This window comes from Leuciscus leuciscus (genome assembly GCF_965113295.1).
Source record: "Leuciscus leuciscus genome assembly, chromosome: 2".
NCBI lineage: Eukaryota > Metazoa > Chordata > Actinopteri > Cypriniformes > Leuciscidae > Leuciscus > Leuciscus leuciscus.
In genome coordinates, this window is record NC_138726.1 from 39022567 (window position 1) to 39044861 (window position 22295).

Sequence of the window (22295 nt, forward strand, 5' to 3'; positions counted from 1 at the left end):
GTTCCCTGATCAAACATGACAGGATGTCAGTTCCTACATGTCATGAATAAGGACTTTGAAGATAAATTAGCACCTATTAAAACTGGAGTAAAGGATATCTTATATCATTGAACATGTCTAACTTTATTTACTTTTAATTCTAGAGAATTTGCAAAAGTGTACGAGATTATTAATGCTAAAATAATTACTAATTATGCAACCTTATTAATTTACCAAACAGATTTTTGGTGTCTACAAGAGAACAAACACTGTCCTATGCTGCCCCCTGCTGATGGGATTTCTAATTACAAAGCCTTTGAAGTCCGATTAATCCTGAGTCCTTGAGGAAATTGCCTAGGTTCGTTTATAAACTATCAATATTCTCTGTCAAGGAAAGTTTTTAAATTTAAATTTTGATCATAATTTTTTTTAGGGATTTCCTCACCAGCAAACCATTCACACCATTTTGCACTTGAACAAAACAAACACATACAAATACTGCAATGAAAATATCTCAAGCTGTCATTTCATCAAGCCTCTTTGAATGCGTGAGAGTGAGAACAGCAGTTAAATCTCCACCAACAAGCCGTTCTTAGTGGGGCACTAAAATATACTGTCAAATGTGTTTATGTGTGCTTTTGTCAGCATGTGTGTTTGCAATTCACAATTTATTTAGTAATTTTTTATCTTCTGCCAACAAAGCTCAATGCTGAGCAAACAGCATCAGTCAGAGTGTGTGCACAGTAAACCATGTGACAAAAAGAGTATGTGTGGGGTGGGGTGGGGTGGTGACGTGAGGCACATACACACAAAGGGCAGGTAGATTCCCCTTAATCGTATGCTACATATTCAAAAGCAATCTGTCAAATTATACACACATCTCAAATCAAGTACTCAAAGCTTGAATCCAAACTGAGCTCTTAAACCAAATAATAAATGTACTAACACCTAGCAAACTTTGTAAGCATCTTAGTTGTACATAAAGTTGGACATAGCCTACAAAAAGACAAACAGAATTGTTTAAACTATGAAGGACGTGAATTAAATATTCAGTTACTAAATTCTGCAAAAAGATATGCACTGGTCGCCACCTACTGGTAAGGTCAAATAAAGAACGGCTACTGAACAAATCATCAGTGAATAAAAAAATTTGAGTAACTGAGATGAAACTAAATAATCAGCTCAACTGTATAATATGTAACAAAGATATGAAGAATACTTTTTATGCCACTACTGGCAATTATTACAACAATTGAATCACATATTGTGTGTCCTCTTTAGATAGATGCAAGGATGTTTAGGCCTACTCAGATTTTTGCTGTTTGGGTTTGATTAATGTGCCAGTTCAGCAAGACCTTTTTAAGCATTGAAACAAACAAAACTCTGCTTGCCTTGTTACTCTGGCACATCCTTCTCTAATCTCAAATTGACTCTGCTATGCTTAGTAGGGAGGTATTACATATGAAAGCCATCACTTAAACACTTGATCCCCTCCCTAACAGCTTATTTAAATCTTGTTTTACCTCTTTAGCTGTTCTCAGCATTGTAAATGCTTGTGTTGTGCCAGTAGCGCTGAAAACTACTGCTGTAAACCCAGTTCCAAAAAAGCATAATGTGAAAGAATAACAAAAAAAGCTTAAGATTTTGGTTCTTTATCCATCTTTAACCTTCCTGATCTTAGTGTCGCTTTCAATACTGTCAATCACAACATCTCTGTTTGCCGCCAGTTTGTTTTAATGAGTCTGAATTAGCGCTGTCCATACTGGTGTCGCCCAGGGTTCAATTTTAGGCCCCTTACTTTTTAACATTTATATATTTCCTCTTTGGTTGCTCGTAAGATCACCCAGGTTTAATTATCACTTTTACACAGACTATACTCAGATTTATGTCCACTCAAAGCCTGGTCAAAATGTGGATGTTTCTTTTCTCTCACACTGCATTTCTGAGATAAAAAATATTTAAGACCCAACATTTTCTGTATCTTAAGACTCATAAGACTGAGATTATGCTCATTGGCTCTTCTCCTCATCAGCTTTGTAATGCTGGTTCACTAATATTAAACATGGATGGCTCTGTTTTGGAGTATCAAACTAAATAATTTTTTTTTAGGAATTATACTTGACTATATTTTACTTTTGATCCACATGTGCAAAATTAAGACTTCCTTTTCTAATCTCAGAAACATTGCTAGACTACGCCCTATGCTATCATTTACTGTGGCTGAAAGGCTTATCAATACTTTTGTTTTTTCTAGCATTGACTACTACAACTTACTTCTTGCAGGGGTCCCTAAAACAACACTTAACAAATTGCTATGTGTGCAAAATTCAGCTGCTATGATCCTGGCTGGAGTCAGGACAAATGAGCATATCACTCCAATTTTGAAGTCCTTGCACTGGCCCCTGGTCAGGTTCCATGTTGATTTTAAAATGATTATGCTTGCATATAAGGCACTGCATTATCTAGCCCCTCTGTCTCTGTCTGCCCTTTTCATTTCATATACTCCCAAGCCGCGTCATTTGCGGCTGGTCTTTTGTCCCACAGATACGCTTGCGATCTGTAGAGTCAGGCCTGCAGAGCAAATGGGTGTAGCTTTTGTCTAGCTCCCCCTTGATAGACGTCCAGTAAGGAGGAGCGTATGTAATTTGGGCCTGATGGGTGAAGCTAGAATATCCAACCACACCCTAATCCTACCCACAACTCTATCCCTCCACCCCATTAGACGTCCAGAGAGGAGGAGCTGGATGTCATTTGACTCTGCAGTGAGCTTTCTAGACTCTGGAACACACTTCCTTCTAATATTAGAGATGCACAGAATTTATGCATTTTTAAATCTTATCTAAAAACATATTTTTAGGTTACCTTTTACTTTATTGTTTTAACCTTTTTATATTCCAGTTTGTTATGTATGCTTTGTATTTTTATCTGTCTGTTCTATTGTGTAACGTAAAAAAAAGAAAAAAGAAAGAGGCAAATGATGGACTACATTGTGTACTTTAGCCTAATAAATTTCGGATATATACTGAGAAGAGCTGTTCATTATCAAAGGTGTCCCCATTGATAAGCAAATAACGTATGACATCATAAACAAATAGGCCTTTGTTAGTTCCAATACAAATACTTTACTGCCACCACTCCTCCGTCGAACATGTGGGCATTTCGAGCTTTGAGTAGATGTATACAGAAACTTAACCTGACAAGCCTGTCACACTTTCTGTCATATATCTCCCTTATCAACTCAGAACGTGTTTATTGCTGCTTGCAGGCTATAGAGGGCAGTGTATATAAAATATACTTCTCTTTGCATCGCCTTTATAAAAATAGCTAGGTCTCAATTAGGAATACAAACAGGACTAGGCTGATAAGAAATAAATATTTTATTATAAAGAATCCTGGAAACAATAAATAGTTTCGATTTGGCTACACAAGGTGTGACCTGATGCTATGAAAATATGTAATACACCCCACACTATTTTTTGTTGATCCCACGTAAAGTATTATGCAGTTTTACAAAAAAAGAAATAAGTATGATAAATCATTGTTGTCCCTGTGGTGGACTTTGGCAGATTCAGCACATTGCTACTTTTTTTTTTTTTTTCTTACAACAGTGTTAGTTCATTTGTTGAGGTCTGTGATGGGTATACGAGTGTGTTTGTCTGTACATCATAAAAGAAATGGGACCAGGTTGAACACAGCCTCCCATTGACCTAATAAACTGTGTGTCCAGAGATTACATCCTAAAACTACATCACTGTTTTTTAATGTCTAAAAAAATACAAAGAAAACGCACCCACCTAAATGTTCCTTCTCTCTCAAGTCTGATTCATTCTAGTGAAATCGGTTCATTCCAAATGTTCCTCTCTCATATGTGTCATAGGAGAGTTTGTTTCATTCTAGTGAATCAGGTCATCCCAACTGATCCTCTCTTTCATATGCAGCTTAGTCGGACGGACAATTCATTTAAATTAACCGATTCACTAAAATTCACCAATTTTAGTCCATGGATTACAGTAGGTTATTGAATCATTTATATACATTAGAATATTTCTGTTGAATTTACTCTACATTTACATTTTCAAGTTCGATACTGTAATCCAAATCATGATTGTTCACTTATTCAGTGAGTGTATTTCTATACACTATATTGTCCCGAGATTCAGTGCCTTTTTTGCGCACCCCTGAGAAGTAGTGTTCATGCAGTTAACACATTCATTACTCTTCCGATCTCAGGTTGCATAGCTTCAGTAAACAAACAAACCCCTCTTGAGGATTTTAATAATGTAATATCTAGTAAGAGTGTCCCAGATATCTTTTATAATAACTTTGGTAACTTGTGCAAGACTGCAATGAATCTTTCAGAGACTCCTTGTTTTAAGGAGATTTTTAGTGCTTGCATTTCTTTCCTTCATTCTTTGTTGGGTGTGTATCTGGGTGGCTGTACAGTAGAGGTAGAATATGAAGACATATGATCCCCAGACTGATGCACACACAGACCAGAGCTGCTCCAAATGTGTTGTTAAAGGTAATAGGTGGAGCAGTGACCAGCAGCTGTGACTGTCTAAGCACCATGTCAGTTTCAAGGGCCTTCATCTGGAAGTGTGTTCCAATTATTCCACATATGTGGAACAGCTGATGGCTGTGGCCTGTAGGGGTCAGAAGAGAGCCATTCACATGAGAAACACTGAATGAAGATATGCTGAAGAAATACCTGTGGACCTGTGTTAAAGAGTAATTTTCTTGAAATAAAGCTGCAGTGTGTAACTTTTTTTGGTTAACAAATAACAAAAGTCTATTATTGAGCAAGTACATACGACATAAGTGTTCAAAACCGTCTCTCTAGCCTACCCTGATTCACAACGGTGAATCAAAAAAACAAAACAATCAGACATCAAAAATTTAACAAATAAAAAATGTAAAACGTCACATCCGTTTACAGAAGAAAAAAAGACCTGAGTACTAAATGGCGTGTGCTGAGGATGCAGTTGTTTCAGATATAAACTTGTCATCTAGATGGCTGCTTTTAATAGAAAGGTGTAAACGATAATCATTGTTGACATCTGGTTAATCCTCTGTTGTCAAAACCAAGAAACTGCAAAACAAAACCAAGGGAAAGCGACAGAGCCCGTGCTAAAATGAGGGTAAATATTGGCATGGTTTTTGACTGGATTTCGACAACCAGGGCTGATCATTCCGACAACTTGCAATTTGATGTTTCAAACAGAGATGGCGATAGAGAAGCAAAAAGTCCATACTGCAGCTTTAAGTATGGTTTCTGAATTTTCTTAAACTTAAACTTGATAATTTAACATTCACTATAATTCAGACTGTCTGTATTCTAAAAACCCTCGGTAATCAACTAGTTCACACTCGGGTCTTCTTAAAAGAGATAATGTATGAAATATACACAAATACACAGCACAGATGTACAAAATATTTATGTTTTCATCACTTACCTATGTAGTCAAAGCATCCAGGTGCCAGTCTCTCAGGTAAGTGGGTTGCAAACAGGAAGGCGGTTAGAAATGCAAACAATATATGGGGAACATGAATGGAGTTTGCTTCATTATCAGTGCAACCCTCACCTACACACAGAAACAACTGGAAAGAGGCAACACAAAAATAATTACAGGTCACATCATGAAGTGTATACATATTCACTATAAATCTGTAACATGCATAAACATCACTTGCACTGTAGTATGTTTAAAAACAGGTAGGCAGAATGATGTACTGTGCAGTATGCTGAAACTTACCCTGTAGAAGAGAGGAATGTTGTCAAACAGGTAAGGGTAGGCAAAGGCAAGAATTCGAAACACCTTACTCAGTCTTGGGCTCGGTTTCTCCGAGAATCTGAAAGGTTGGAAGTGAAAGACATATTTTTATGTTCACTAATGCTAAAATCAGTTTCAGTGTCAGAGAAGAGGTGTTGTGTAATTGTTAGTAGCAGACAGAAGTGGGTGATTGTTCAGAATAACACATAACCACATGTGGTGGAAGTGTTTTCCATTGATAATATTATAGAACATTTGTTTATTGGGTTAGAAGGCATTTAAAGAAAGAGCCAGATTTAGAAAATGCATTAGCGAGCATCAGAGAATTCTGACACATTATAATGTTACCTTTCATCGATGTCATGGTTATAGTGTAGGAATGGTAGGCCAAGCCTTAGCAAAAAAGCGGAAATTAAAATAGTATTAATCTATGAATAACATGTTTATAACAAGTAACTGTAGCACAGACATAATATGTTGTTATTTAAAATGTAGAAGATTTTCTTTCATGGTGCTATTTGCGTCAGTGTTGGGGAGTTACACTAAAAAGTAGGGTACACCAACTTAACTACAGTAGCATGATTAAGCTATTTTCATAGTAGTTTAACTTTTTCCATTAACAACTTTATCCAAGGAGTACCAATGTATGATCAAATGTTACATTTCTAATATCGATCTGAGGAAAACACTCATCTAAACGGTCCTCTGTCTCAAGTCGATTCATTTTAGGGAAACGGTCCACTCTAATATATAGGCTGCATGTGAATATGCATACAGTACTGCATACTGCAGTAGGTGAAAAATATATGGAAAGTGTAGTATGTCCAAATTCATATTCATTAAACAGTAAACAAACAGTACCCGAATGACCTAATACTTCGGGTCGAGATTTTGAAGAGCGCATCCAGTGGACTTTTTTACTATCCCATGAGGCCACGGGAGAGGAGTTGTGAAAAGCAGTGAAACGATGCAACTGATGCTGGTTGGTCACATGATAATGACAGCGTACTGTACTTACGAAAAGTACCTGCTCAGAGAGTGAACACTATTCCGGACGCAGTCATTGCGCTTGGAAGTGAATCTTTCTAGTGAATCAGTCAGTACAAACAACTTAAAAATTAAATGAAACAGATTGACAAAAATGATTCACCAATTATATTTCCTAGTCCCTGCACTATACTAAGTTTTTGAATTATATATGTAAATTGTGTTATACAAATTAGTAGTATTTAGTATAAATTTACCCTAAAAGTCACCCTAATTGATGTAATGATTATTAGAGGTTGTTCCACACCTATACATTTCTGTATTCAGTGTAACTTGTGGCGTGTTTGTCAGCGAGGAGGAGCCTTACCTGGAGTAGCAGGCCATGCTGGTTGAGAGGATGGTGTTTAGTACAGCTACAGGAATGTAGTAGGAATGAAATGTGCTGTTCACCCATGAGTCAGGAAAAACATATGCAGAGTAACTGATGGCTGAACCTGCATCAACATACAATCAGTCACATAAATACATCTCAGTGTGGTGGGGAGGATTTGGTAATGACGTGTGAAAATGTCTTCATTTGTAGTGTGATTCTGTACGATTTTTTGTTTTGTTTATTAATACACATAAATACTACTTATTAGTTAATAACTTCCAAATAGTGCAGTCACAATTTGTCTGTATTGTACTTACTATATGTACTTTACTTACCTATTGAGTTTATTCATAGACATATTAAATGAAGATTAGTCTGTTCAAAATGATTAGATATGCAAAAAATACAGTATATCAGTACCCCAGTCATTGGCTGATATTAGAGATTTCTAAATTGATCTTTTTATTTAATTGTGTATTCTCATTTTATCATTTAGATCATTTATCATTTTTGCCATCATCTAAAGTCCACTTACATTTTAACTTTAAAAACTAATTATTTAAGTGAGCTTTAGATAATAACTATCTATTTTTCCATACTGTACATTATAACATTGTGATTTAAAATGGTTGATTTAAGTTTCTAGCATTTTATTTTTTATTTATTTACACAAAACATATTATATTTCGGACATTTATTAGTTATCGGCCAATTTTTTAAATAATTATTAGTTTATCTGTGTTGGATGGATTTTTATTATCAGGTAATTCCTGGAAATAATGTACAGAATTGATGTACTTTGTATATGGTTGTGTAATGTAAATTGTATTTGCGTTAATTGCGTCAGAAATCCATTGTGCCTTTTAAATATATGCGGTGCACATTCTGCACAACCTTGAAGTTTGAACTTCGTCTTTATGGCAATATTTCCCGTAACAAGCCGAGGAACTAATAGTGTAACAGTAACAGTGAATGTGTCTGTGTGTTCCTCTCTTACCGAGACTGTACAGGCTGAGTGCTCCATAGTCAAAGAAGTAACAGATATGTCGAGAGCGGGCAGACATGGTACTGAAGGTGTGGGCACAGCTGGAGGCCAGTGGATACACACAGCAGGAGAACAAGAAGACCAGCAGAGGCCATGTGTACTCATTATACCACGCATCCTCCATCAACAACACTGTCATCAACTTCCAAAGAAAATACCTGACGGAGAGATGGGAGATGGCAAACAATGATGTTGACAGCTCTGCAATGCTGCAACTCACAACAAAAAAGTGGAAATCAACATTTTCAGTCCTTTGACTTTTTCCTCTCTTTTCCACAGAAAGACTGGACGGACAATTTCTTGCATGGTTTCCACACCAGATAGCTGATATTGAAACTACAGAATCTATATCTTGGCAAGTGAACAAAAGATTAGGATGACATAGGCCAGTAAGAAGATTGTATTGACATATTTAACCTGCCCTGACTTGCTCGCAGAGTTTGTTACTAGGGATGTGTCTGACAGGTGGATGCAGAAACAAACAGTCTTATCAGTTTCTATAGGTCTGTGTTTAATCTCTAAAGCTTGTTTTTAAGATATACAGTATGTACAGTAAAGATAAGAATTAATACAGATGGCACAGACTCCTTACATTCAGTGTGCCCATGCACCCCAGTCAACTTTTGTCTTGCAGTCATTAGAGATTAAAAATGAACAAATATTGACTGCAGTCACAAAGAGGATTTTTCTATGAAAGAAATCTTTTTTTTTCAAATTGTATTGGTTTGCTATATCCACGTGAACATAACATTTTCTTCATACAAGGAGCATCAGAGCTTTAGCAATGTCAGCCCTGCCCTAAAAAAAATGATATTACAAGGTGTCATACTAAATCTAGGTTTTAAATCTCAGGATTCTTAAGTGATGAATTTTACAGGTCTGATTTACTCTTGTTTGCTTTAGAGGGATCAGAGAGTTTAATATAACCAAACATTAACACGGAGTCAAGTTACAGATTCCAAGTTTTGTCCTATTGATTTACTGTCGGTTGACTGTGTATTTAACCATTGTGTGGGATCAGAGGATGTGTTAGCTTTGAGATATGGCATACTTTAAATAGACGAGTAATGGCAATGTGCTTTTGCTGTGAACTACATTTACATTTAATAATTTAGCAGATGCTTTTATTCAAAGCAAGAAGAAGATTTGAAGCATTTTGTCATGCAGGAATTTGCCAGTACGGAGTAGTTATTTAAAAATAATAATTAAACGATCTAATATCTTATTGTATACATGTTCATAAGATATATCATTTTCATAATATAAAAATAATTTATAACTTTTTTCCATTTATTACATGCCCAAGAAAAAGTTAGCATTTGCAAGTCTGTGACTTTTTGTAGAGCTTTGGTTAACATGAGGCTGGATTGAGACATTTGATGTAATAACTGAATGAGTGAATAAGGTTTTGAATGATCTCAGTTCCGTTCACAGACCTTGATGGAAGTTGTCTGGAAAAATAAGCAATGCAATGACAACAAGCAGGCATTTATCTAAAATAAAACACTTATAACAGCTTATAACAGACCATTACAGCTAATATTGTAAATTACCATACCAAAATGTTTACAACAAAGACACATAGACTGACACAGGTTAAAGAATCAAAGGTGACATAAGCAGCTCTCGACATGTTTACGTCTGGAGAAAGCTCTGGTGAGAATTAGACCTTCTGTATTCATCCAGCAAGGTGAACTCTCCTGAGAACGATTCGGCTGGGTTAACCCTCGGTGGGGGACGTGAGAATCCACTGTGGAGGTTCTCAATTCAAACTACTGTAAGACTCAGCGCACTGCACATGGATACACACCGCATACTGTTGCCATGGAACCCAGGGTTGTATCACTGTAGTTGTGTAAGTTTATACTATGTCTGTGAGTTATGAGATAACAAGTTTTATTGTAAAAGCCATACTGAGAAAGTAGCAAAGAGAGGACGATATGCATACATAGAGAGAAAGCAAGCACGAGAGATAACATACCATGTTGGTAGAAAGTGTGTCCAGACATTGAGGGTCTCATTGGTCAGCTGAAAAAGACTCAACACACAGTCTGTGGCCGAACTACGAGGGTGTCGATATCCAGAGATGATACTGTCCTCATGAAATGCCTACCATGGGAAAAGAGTCACAGAAAATCCTCATTTAGTAAGATAAAGACAAACCAGCTCTTTCTACAGGTAAAATATAAAGCCAACAAAATAACGCAAAGCATTAATATGAATATGATGATATGTTTGGCTACAGACCTTCAAACTGTTGCACATCAGGTTGCACAGTAATAAAAGAAAATACAAATCCAGTGATTCTTTCCTTCTGTGTATCTACTTAAAGAATACCTTAAACTAGTTAAAACCTCACAATATCAGTTTTGTGTTTTGTTAAATGAATGAACTTACTTTGGGCACCTGGTGGACGGTGAAGACACGCCGTAGTCTGATCAAGCTGAACATGTTCCCCAGATGAATGGCCCTCAGAGAGAGAGAGGCAGATACATAGACACACCAGCAGATACAGAGAAAAATGCACATACAGACACTCTACCACTCCACCTGACCAGAGACTGGCCCGGTTAGCCCTGCCCTTGTCATCACACCTACAGACATCACCCTCTAACATAAACACACACACACACATACCTGGCACAAACACACACCTGGCACAAACACACACACATACCTGACACACCGGCTAGGTGAGAACGTTCACAAGAACTATTCAGAGGCACATTGTTTTAGAATCCGAGAGTTTAACTCCAAACATGCACACAACCGTCTCGCATAGAAGTACGTTCAAAAGTCTGGGATCAGTAAGATGTTTTGAAAGAAATGTAGTACTTGATTCAGTAAATCAAAAGTTCTAACAAAAGAATCTATTTTAAATCAACTGTTCATCAAAGAATCCTGAAAAATATGTCTTATGATTTCCACAAAAATATAAAGCAACACAACAGTTTTCATCATAGATAATAAGACGTGTCTTGAGCAGCAAATCAGCATATTAGAAGGATTTCTGAAGGATCATGTGAAAATACACTGATTACAGGAATAAATTAACATATTAAAATAGTAAACAGTTATTTTAAATTGTAATAATATTTCTCAATAAATGCAGCATAGATCAATTTAAGGACAAATACAAATATTTAAGAATTATGTCAACAAAAATCCTATTTCCCGCTTTCTCCTTCTTTAGTTCCCCTTTCTCACTTTTGAACTCAAGCTAATCATGCATGATTGGCACAAAATAACAAAGATTTGCATTATTATATTTCAAACAAGGTCACTGGATTGCCCCAGTCTACATATCCCTTGAAAACTGAGCTTGTTGTGCTGTTCTGGGACATACCCCACTTGCTCATTCAGGGTGGGGTGTTTTAGGCAGTTTCAGTCAGTGCAGGTGAAGGTGTGTAATGAATGGAGGGTGTGCAATAACTTATATTTACAATGCTAATTGTAACATGCTAAAACAGAGTCAATGTCATTCTTCTGTCTGTTCTAATCCAATGACAATGCAGAAACGTTATTTCCATTCAAGAACATGTATCTTAAGCAAACTGTAATTATTGGTAAATCATTTTTTACCTCTTACCTTGGCAGAAGTGAATAGTAGGCCTATGTTAGTGTGGTAAACTAAAATGAACTTGGCTTAGAAGGCAAAGGTGGATAAAGAAGAGAGAGAGAGAGGGGAGGGGGAGGGGGGGGTGTCAGTATCATTAACATCCTATATATATGTATTTCTATCTTTTGTTGTCTGCTTTTTTATTTGCTCAGTCCCTATAATAATAACACAATTACAGCAGGCAAAGGTGGATGAAGAGAGAGAGAGAGAGAGAGAGAGAGAGAGAGAGAGAGAGATATGTGTGTGTGTGTGTGTGTGTGTGTGTGTGTGTGTGTGTGTGTGTGTGTGTGTGTGTGTGTGTGTGTGTGTGTGTGTGTGTGTGTGTGTGGTATTCTTGCTACCTCCCAAGAATAATAAATAAAGCAAATCAAGTGTGATATTTGGATAATATATACTATCTACATAATATACTATCAAATATACTATACTATATCCTGTCAAACGAGTATGGAAATGTGTTTCCATTTAAAAACATATCATCGTGAACATGTTGTGATTTTGATGTGCAGATTTTGAAATGAAATGATGGTTGACTGTAAAGCAGACATTGCACAATATGTTTAAATATTACAACAGACGGTGTTTAAATATTACAGTGAAGGTGTGGGTGAAGCAGTTTTAGTGGTTATGCAACAGTTAAACTGCAATGCCAAATGTTACCCCATGATGGTAGCATTTTCTGATTTATTTTATTTTGATATTCATCACATCTCTTTGTATACAGCGTCAAAATTGTGACAATTCGTATTCCTCTAGTTGTCAAGTTTTGTTTTCGGCTTTGTTTGATTTATGTTTCTTAAATCCTCTCTGAATGTCTCCCTGAACTTTCCTCAACCTTGCTCTGCATGAAAGAAATGTAACACAATACAACTAAAAGTCAGAAACGTTGAGATATGCTGTAAATACAAATTAAATAAAGTAATATAAAATAAAATAAATACAAGGTCTAAACCCCTTAAAAGGGACAGATATATAAGGGTAAAAAATATTGCTCCCTGTCCCACCACTGATGTGAGCTATTTTTAAAGCTCCATTAGCCCTCACTCAAAAAAAAAAAAAAAACGGATTAAACTTGACTTAATCATGGACAGTGTTTCCACACTTTACTTACAGTCCGGTATCACATGAACATACTATGTACTTATTGTAGTAATGACACTGAGTAATAACTGGGTACTAACCCTGAACCTACACCTAAACCTTGACTTAATCCATGTAGTTACATTACACTACTCAGTACTTTTGTGGGTAATACACTGTAAGTACATTGAAAGTGCATGTACTGTAAAATAAAGTGCAACCAGTCTAGATTGAACCTATCAGGAGTTTATCTTTTAAGAAGAGGGTTGCAAATGAATCGAGATGCAAAAGGCTATTTAAGAAACATATCTGCCATAACTCTGGCACTTGTCCAGTGTTCCTAGATTAGCAGAGAAGGACATTTGCTTTATCACTGCAGCAGCTCTCTCATTACCCCTCTCTCTCTATTCAGCTCAAACACTTTTCTTCTGCTTCATTAAGTGTGTCTGTGTGTGTATCGTCTGGAGGGCAAACATGAGATGATGTTTGTGGGAGTAAGCAGGGTTATGTGTGTGTGTGCGGCCTTGCTTGCTGCATAATTAAACCTCAGCAGCAGCGGTGTGAAGGCCAGATGCAGACAGACCGAATCAAACAGTGCTGCAGAGGGCATGGCCTATACGACCCCCCAGACTGGCACAATATGCAAGCGTCAACTCCTGCCTCCACATCTGTCTGTCTCACTCTGCAGCAGGGATATTTTTGTCGCCTCGGACACAGTAAGTGTACCAAGGGTAAAATATATTTGAACATCTCAGATGAGAAGAGTCTGAACTCTGCATAAGCTGAGGTATTAGGTCATAAATGGGAAATGACACAAGCGTGTGTGGGAATCTCTCACACACACAAAAGCACACATCACTCACTGTGTCCTGTTACAATGGCAAACCAAGCAGACATCGGGGAGGCAGACATGAGTTGAATGTAATGAAACACTCAAGAATAAACTGATATTTGACAGCTCGGTGTTAGTCTGGGAATTGTTTTTCCTGTGCATTGCAGGTTTGGGTGAGCGAGAGTTTCTCTGAACAAGTGGAGTTTTAAAAAGACACTTCAAGGCAAGACAACACAGGTAAAAACAAAACAAACAAAAAAAACGAATAGACAGTCGATTAACCACCACAGAACATTAAGATAATTGTTTTGTATTAGACATTTGAATGTTATTGAAATACTATGGTTAAATAAGCAAATGAGTCTTTTGCACTAATGTGCATAACTTTCCAGATGTATAAAATTATGAACATTGGATAAAGCCATTTTCTTCAAATTCTTTTTTTCATTTTGTTAACATATTTTAGGCCACTCCAGGACCTTGAGATGCTTCTTACGGAGCCACTCCTTAGTTGCCCTGGCTGTGTGTTTCGGGTCGTTGTCATGCTGGAAGACCCAGCCACGACCCATCTTAAATGCTCTTACTGAGGGAAGGAGGTTGTTGGCCAAGATCTCGCGATACATTGCCCCATCCATCCTCCCCTCAATACGGTGCAGTCGTCCTGTCCCCTTTGCAGAAAAGCATCCCCAAAGAATGATGTTTCCACCTCCATGCTTCACGGTTGGGATGGTGTTCTTGGGGTTGTACTCATCCTTCTTCCTCCAAACATGGCGAGTGGAGTTTGGACCAAAAAGCTCTATTTTTGTCTCATCAGACCATATGACCTTCTCCCATTCCTCCTCTGGAATATCCAGATGGTCATTGGCAAACTTCAGACGGGCCTGGACATGCACTGGCTTGAGCAGGGGGACCTTGCGTGCGCTGCAGGATTTTAATCCATGACGGCGTAGTGTGTTACTAATGGTTTTCTTTGAGATTGTGGTCCCAGCTCTCTTCAGGTCATTGACCAGGTCCTGCTGTGTAGTTCTGGGCTGATCCCTCACCTTCCTCATGTTCATTGATGCCCCACGAGGTGAGATCTTGCATGGTGCCCCAGACCGAGGGAGATTGACCGTCATCTTGAACTTCTTCCATTTTCTAATAATTGCGCCAACAGTTGTTGCCTTCTCACCAAGCTGCTTGCCTATTGTCCTGTAGCCCATCCCAGCCTTGTGCAGGTCAACAATTTTATCCCTGATGTCCTTACACAGCTCTCTGGTCTTGGCCATTGTGGAGAGGTTGGAGTCTGTTTGATTGAGTGTGAGGACAGGTGTCTTTTATACAGGTAACAAGTTCAAACAGGTGCAGTTAATACAGGTAATGAGTGGAGAACAGGAGGGCTTCTTAAAGAAAAACTAACAGGTCGGTGAGAGCCGGAATTCTTACTGGTTGGTAGGTGATCAAATACTTATGTCATGCAATAAAATGCAAATTAATTATTTAAAAATCATACAATGTGATTTTCTGGATTTGTTTTAGATTCCGTCTCTCACAGTTGAAGAGTACCTATGATAAAAATTACAGACCTCTACATGCTTTGTTAGTTGGAAAACCTGCAAGATTGGCAGTGTATCAAATACTTGTTCTCCCCACTGTAAATACCCTCCAATTGTACTGTTTGTATACTAAATTGATATACTTAAAGTCTGCTAAATTGGAACAACTAGTTTTGTACTTACACTCTAAACAAAAATGGTGCTAAATAGCACTAAAAGTGGTTCATTGGCTTGTAATCATAGGGGAACCACTTTAAGTGCCATATAGCACCTATCTTTAAAGGTGCTATACAGCACCTTTGTCAAATGGTGCTATGTAGAACCATAAGAGGTGCCATATAGCACCTTGGTTGTTTATAATTGCTTCAACAAAAATGGTGCTCAACAGTACCCAAAAGTGGTTCTTTGGCTCGTAATAATAGGGGAACCTCTTTTGGTACTATATGGCACTTAAGAAGCTTTATAGCATATTTGTCAAATGGTGCTATATAGAACCATTTATGTTTTTGTTTTTTTTACATTTGAGGTAGAAGGGCCCATTATCATGCCAGATACTACAATTGATGAGTCAATATGCTCCTAAATGACAATTACTTACAAGATGGATAATTAATTTCTTACCAAATCGTGGCTTAAAAGATTAAAAATCCTGTAAAAAAAATTTCTGTGGTCAAAAAGTCTTGTGTGGGGGCCCTGGAATATATATAGGCGGGACTTGTATTCAGGAAAATCACTATATTTTAATGTCGTTTTTCTAATCCTATCACCAACTAAACTAAGAGAGCCTTTAAATAACTGTAGGTGCTTAACAGGTTTTTTGAATGGTAATGGTGCCATATAGCACCTTAACCACCCCAAAGAACCGCTAAAGAACCGCTGAAGAACCAAACTGGGCTTAACAGGTTCTTTAAATGGTAGTGGTGCTATATAGCACCTTAACCACCGCAAAGAACCCCTGAAGAACCTTTTTTTTTAGTGTATAATGCACTTTAGTTATCCAGAAATAGTGCTGAGGTCCAACTAAAGATATACTTAAGTATATTTGATCGTGCTAAAGTGGAACTATTGCAAGTATACTTTGGTACACTTTAAATATCTTGCATTTAAAGACTGATATTATACAGAGATCATACTATCCTTATTAGTGATATTAAAACACATTTTAGGCTTAATATTAAGAAATGTGCAATAAAGAAGTACTCGTACTCCAAATAAAGTTTAATTATAATATTTATATCAGTGTCAAGCAATATGTCAGTAAACACGTTAATGGATTTGTAGTATACTTATTATGAAATAAATGTATTTTAAATACATTTTGGTATACGTTTTTTCCAATAGGGAAATGTAAAAAGAAAAAAGTGTGTAAAAAACAAAAAACAAAAAAACATGCCTATTTTAGATTAAACCTATGGTTTTGCCTGTAGTGTATTGCCTTAAAAGACTAAACTGTAGGGTTGGGGGGAAAGATATCTATTTGCCTATTAATCGAGATCTTCATCTGAATGATCTTGATTCTAAAAATCCGGATGCCGAAATGAATCAAACTGAAACCTGTATCATTACCCAGCATTAAAGAGGAGGAGAAGAGAAAAACTCATAAACCACAGACCACAAGCGTCAGCTGGCTGAGTCTGGGTAAAAACAGTGATAATCTGATCAGACAGTCATTAAAAGATGAGCTCCATGGGGCGCCTTCACCCACAGTCTAGCAATGGTATGAGCTCAGCTAATGCTGGCTAAAACAACATACAGACTACTGAGAGAGGCAGAGGCAGAGAGAGGACAGAAGAATGAGAATGGAGTTTAATGTGCTGGATCAGACCCCAGGCTGCAGCTAGTAATTAAACCACAGTGACCATATGTGTGACTGAGATAGAGAATGTCACAGGGATTATAGTGAACAGGGACATCCGAGATAAATGTTTTTGGGGGGTGATGCAGTAGACCCCTAAGGCAGTGTTCAACACCGGTCATTTCTGCTCAGCTAGTGAGGGAGTATGTATGAGTGACCGGATTGGACTTAAAAATTAGATATGGGACTAAATACATTTATAGTTGATTATAAACCACATCCTTTCTAAATAAATGAGCTAAAGTCAAAAATGCTGCTTTATTAAAATAAACACAGTAGACAAATTTATGTATAAAACGAAATGCCTTTATTTATACAACTTTAAAAAAGCAATTTAAAGCACAAAGACTTTAATAAACATTTGTCCTGCATAAAAATGATCGCATATTGTGCTTCCTTTGCAAAGTCTGTACAACCTATGGGTGTGCAGCTGTTGCGATCCAGTTCAACCATTTATTGCATACACATGAAGTACACATGTCAATTTATAACTCAAGAATGAAAAAAGAAGTGACAAAAAAGAAGAGGGAAAAAGACATTTCTACCGTTTCACAATTCTACAATGCAGCAGCTTGCAGAGGAAGGCTTTGCACATTGTCCAGACTGGAAATATATATATTTTGAGAGAGAGAGAGGAGAATAAATTAATTCAAGAAACTATAGTTGTGCTTTAACATTGCTTACTCAAAGGAGTTCACTAAAATGCAAACAACGTTTGGTAAACAACTCAAAAAGGAGGCTGCTTTGAAACCAGGCTTTCAAGATCAGACATGCTGTTCCAAGTCTCTCTTTTCCCTTTTGAAATATGTAGCGCTGAGCATTAGCTCTACATCAAGATTTGCACACATGCCCATAGATAGCAGTGATTAATTAAATTCCCAGTTCCCTTCTATATTCATTCTATATTATAAAAATCTATACTGGAGATAAAAAATAATAATAATAATAATAAAAATAAAAAAACTGTATCAAAAGGCATTTCTTCAGAGGAGAAAGTCATGTATATACCACCTCAAAACGTTCCATTAATCACAATCTTTCCAAACTAAAAAAAAAGAAAGAAAAAAAGACAATTGCTCCATGGCCTTCCATATACCACAATACAAAAACTAAAGTTTAAGATAATAACGCAAACTTTAGAGACTTTGGTACAGTATAAATGAAATAGCTCTCTGCCTTTCAACATACCAGCCCATTAAGCAACAAGTATGAAATGTGCATAGTATTATATGTGAGATCCGTGTCAGTGAAACTACGAGTAACCAGATTTTAATGGGAAAACATGATTTTTAAACCAAAAAGGTCAACACAAAGGTATGCCACCAGGCTAAAGCACCCATAGTCTCTAAAAGCTATCTCTGCCAAACAAAATAAAACATTTAGAAATGTCACATTTTTCTTCTCTGACATTTACTTTCTGAAAATCTGAAGCCAAAAGCCCACACTGGAATATGAACATCTGTTTGAGATGGTTCTGAACAGCAGGTTGTCAGATAATGAGATAATATCTCGCCATCTTAACGGCTGTAGTTATGTGAGATTAAGATCGACAGGATTCAGCCAGGTGGAGGTTTGACTGCTGAGGTCAAGAGGCTGAACGCTCTGAGAAACATTAGGAAGTGACACGGCCAAAACTCTTGAACTCGAGAAAATATTCCCATCTGTAGTCTCAAACGCTTGGCTGCACTAGTCAGAGGGCTGTATAGTATTATATTGATGTGAGGAGACGCTTTTGGATAAAAAACAAAAACAAAAAAACAGATGCTATAGTCTTACATGCAAATCATTTCACCATTTTAATGAGGAAGTACTAATAATGTGTTTATTTTAATACATGAAACTGCATCTTTTGCTTGGCTAAGATGCTAATTATTGAACTGGATGTGAAAGAAACATGCTTTTGCTCTACATAATGGCAACTGTGTTTTTGACACTCAAAACAAAGGGTATTTTACAAGACCTAATACAGTTGTCCAAAAACAATTTGTATATTAAAAAAATAAAAAAAATTAGGGAAAATTGAGGAAATGGATACAGCTACAATAACCTTGCAATCGGCAAACAAAAGGTGGAAATTCCCTTATAAAATGATTCACTGCCATCAAGGCATGAGAAGAAAAAAAAAACTTGATTGATGTCAGAAATTAAGTCACAATTCATCACATGGTTGTATAAAGGCATCCTCACCACACACGCATGCCACACAAGTAAAGTGCATGACCAGTCTACATGTAGCACAATTCAACTGAGGTTTGACTTCTTACTGGGATGAACACAGGCTACACGACCATTCAGACTCCCTCTGGTTTCTCAAAAAGCAACCAAACTGTTATAATCTAGGCTTTGTGTTTGATAATCTAGGATAGTGGTGTTTTAATACCTATAGCAATGTTTCCTGAAATCTGTTGTAAACATGAAGCAAGTGACCTACGACCTACTCTCTAAAGCTTTAAGTGCATTATGGGCAGGACTGGGCCGCATTAGTGACAGCTCAATCTGATTGTGGTGAGGTTTTGACAGAGCAAAGGATCATGAAATGCAGATTGAAGGCTGGACAGTAGGTTGAACAAAAGGCGTAGTGTTTCCTTCTAATGTCAAACCGATTAAGTAAACCTTCACTGAAACATAATAATGCTACACTTTTTCATCATTTTTCTCCGTAGCTTGTATGCATTAGTGTTAAGCTCACAGGCTACGAACTTAAATGACTATTGCAGCAAACTTTAGTTTGTTCTCTACAATTTATTTTCAATATTTTTGCCTGTCTGGTGACTGACTATTTTCTGAGCTTTACTTAGGAGGAAGGTTCTGAAAGCTGTTTTTCGATCCCACATCTTGACTGAAGTAGGCCCAAATGTGGCAAATCTCAGCAGACGTGTTTCTCACTCAAAAAACCTGCAGATCTGGAGCTTTGAATATTAAATACCTAAGCCCTCCCTCTTCCTCATCCAGACACATGCTGCAAGCAGCTGCGTTTGTACCTAATTAAAACCTCAGCACAGACACCAGAAGCACTTCAATTACTGTCTCAAACAGAAAAATCAGAGGACTACCGAAGTGTTCAGCCATTTTTTCCTCCATGCAAGACACAGTGGCCCTCACAGAGGCAGTCAGGAAGAGGACGTGAGGGTTTAAAGAGATCTTAGAGGTGTGCTCCGCTCTAGTTGTGCTTTGCCCTCCCTCCTTTCAGGTAGCTTTTCCAGCGCTTGACGAAGTCCCTGAAGATGGGCGAGTTGTCAATAGTACCCAGCAGCTGGAGCTGGTTGATGTGCGTTGTATGATAGTCCCAACGGGCCAGGTTGGGCGCCATGCCCAGTATAAAGTGGCGCAGGTCATAGATGGTGCCCGACCCCGTGTCATACAGGGGCAGCATAACTTTCAGAGACTCCATTCCCTTGCTGTACAGCTGACCTGCATCCCGACCGAGTTTCTCACCTGCGGTTTGCGCCAGGTCATACAGGCCTATGAGGGAATAGATGAACCCATTCAGAACGAAGGAGCTAGGGATTGTGGGATACTCCTCATACCAATCATACTTATTCATAAACACGGCTTTGACGCCGTGCTGCTCTGATGGCAGTTTGAAAGGTCCGGTGGCACGCAGGGCAGCCTTTAAGTACGTGTCATCTTTTGTCATCAGATAGGCACGCACTAGAGTGGACATGGCCTGCCCCTGCGCCATGGCCGAATACCAACCCGGCTCCAGCGCACGGAAACCTTCCCCAAGTTTACGAGTCACCATGATTGGCCAACCACCACGCTCGTCCTGGTTGCGCACCAACCAGTTGCTGGCGGCGAAAAAAGCCGCCATATGTGAAGTGGTGGAGATTGTGATATTGTCTATTGTCCCGTGGCCGTGCAATAATAACTTTACGACACGTCGGGGCATGGTCTTGGTGGCTTTGACCGCTTTTGTGTTGGAGAGGCCAATGCCTTTGCGGAGATCAGTGAGAAGGTCACGGGTGACCGTGGTCCATGCTGTCCGAGGGCCGATCCCATAGGTGATGTCACGGTCCTTGAAAGAAATGAGCTGGGTAGTGGTGACATAGTGGATAACAAACGGAGGCCCTTTCTCTGTGGTCTCCAAAATGACAGAGACGCTACCATTAGATGTGAACTTCAGGTCAAAAGAGATGATGAAATCTTTAGTGTTGCCAAGAGGAAGTGAGACGCCCTCTGAGTTTTCTAAAACACAAGGAACAGGAAAAAGGAAATGTTACAACACATTTAACAGGATGTCTACTAATCTTGGATCCATAGCAAAATTTTGGCTTTGGTACAACAACAAAAAACTCATGGTACTGATACTAAATCGATGCCATAAACAACAAATAATCAACCTTAATGACTATTAAGATTAAACTGAAAATTATACGCACAGTATAAAACCATTGCGAGTACAAGGGTTTGTTGCATGTTTTTCCAAGCATTTTAATTTCAATAACCCTTAAACTTGGTTTTCCGTTGTTGTTTTTATTTGCCCCAAAAAATGTTTTTTTTATATTTTTTTTATTGATTATAAAATGCCACAGGGGTGATTAATTGTTGACAGAATTTTCATTTTTAGATTAATTATTAATATAAAACATGTAGCTCAAACTAAAAAAGTTTTCTGAAATTATTAGGGAAGTGTTCATTTTTTGATGAATGTCAACCTGTGTATAGCAGCATATTGGCGTGACATGGTATTGTTTGCAGACTGCTGCGATTTGGTTCGCCATTTTAGTTTTGTCTGTGCACAAAAATTCCATATTTCACATTATCACCATGTGCTGCACTTCACACCATGTAAACTACCAAACTGTTGTCTGGTAACAAAATTTGTGCAATGTTGATATCACATCATTTTTGAAAATGTTTGCATCACAGTATTATTATCGGTATAACGCCTACAAAAACGTTCTCCCGTTTCTTTACAGTATCATATGCATAGACACACTTGTTTGTACAGATTCACACACACTAAGAGATATTACTTGGGAATAGTGATGGTACAGGTTGTCTTGAAACCACAAGGTTTCATTTGTCACTTTCTCTTGGGGTTAATTAAACAGACACATTGGTGTCAGAGAGGCAGAAAGTGAAATAACCGTGAAATAACTTTAAAACAATCTATCTGACATTGGACAGTGCTAAAACTCATTTCTCCTCCAGGAGACTGTTTGGTACACACTGCAGTGCAACTCACTGCAAAGCGAGCAGATCAGTTACCCAACTCT

The 22295-nt window shown here is 37.7% G+C and overlaps 2 protein-coding genes and 1 long non-coding RNA gene across 5 annotated transcripts in view; 1 reads left to right on the forward strand and 2 right to left on the reverse strand.

Annotated features, from left to right (window-relative positions):
- The first annotated feature begins 2203 nt into the window (after nt 1–2203).
- Nucleotides 2204–4066, forward strand: LOC309491036. Its single transcript, XR_014202911.1, has 2 exons — nt 2204–3819; nt 3885–4066. It is a non-coding gene; the product is annotated as an uncharacterized lncRNA (long non-coding RNA).
- Nucleotides 3342–10996, reverse strand: paqr5b (progestin and adipoQ receptor family member Vb). 2 transcript variants are annotated; one of them, XM_082160417.1, is made up of 8 exons: nt 10553–10996; nt 10137–10264; nt 8108–8313; nt 7105–7231; nt 6099–6143; nt 5733–5829; nt 5433–5577; nt 3342–4622 (listed from the first exon to the last, which is right to left on the reverse strand). In XM_082160417.1, the coding sequence occupies exons 1-8, from the start codon at nt 10682–10684 to the stop codon at nt 4363–4365; spliced, it is 1140 nt and encodes a 379-aa protein (XP_082016543.1). In that variant the 5' UTR covers nt 10685–10996; the 3' UTR covers nt 3342–4362. The 2 variants fall into 2 exon arrangements, with proteins under 2 accessions (XP_082016543.1, XP_082016544.1); XM_082160418.1 differs by lacking the exon at nt 6099–6143 and having other exon boundaries at nt 10553–10994.
- Nucleotides 10997–17360: 6364 nt separating this feature from the next.
- glceb (glucuronic acid epimerase b) overlaps nt 17361–22295 on the reverse strand; it is a 59800-nt gene continuing 54865 nt past the window's right edge. For both annotated transcript variants that reach the window (XM_082162274.1, XM_082162273.1), the window contains one exon: nt 17361–21261. In XM_082162274.1, coding sequence (XP_082018400.1) covers nt 20237–21261 — 1025 coding nt within the window. In that variant the 3' untranslated portion in view covers nt 17361–20236. The remainder of the gene's footprint in view (nt 21262–22295) is intronic.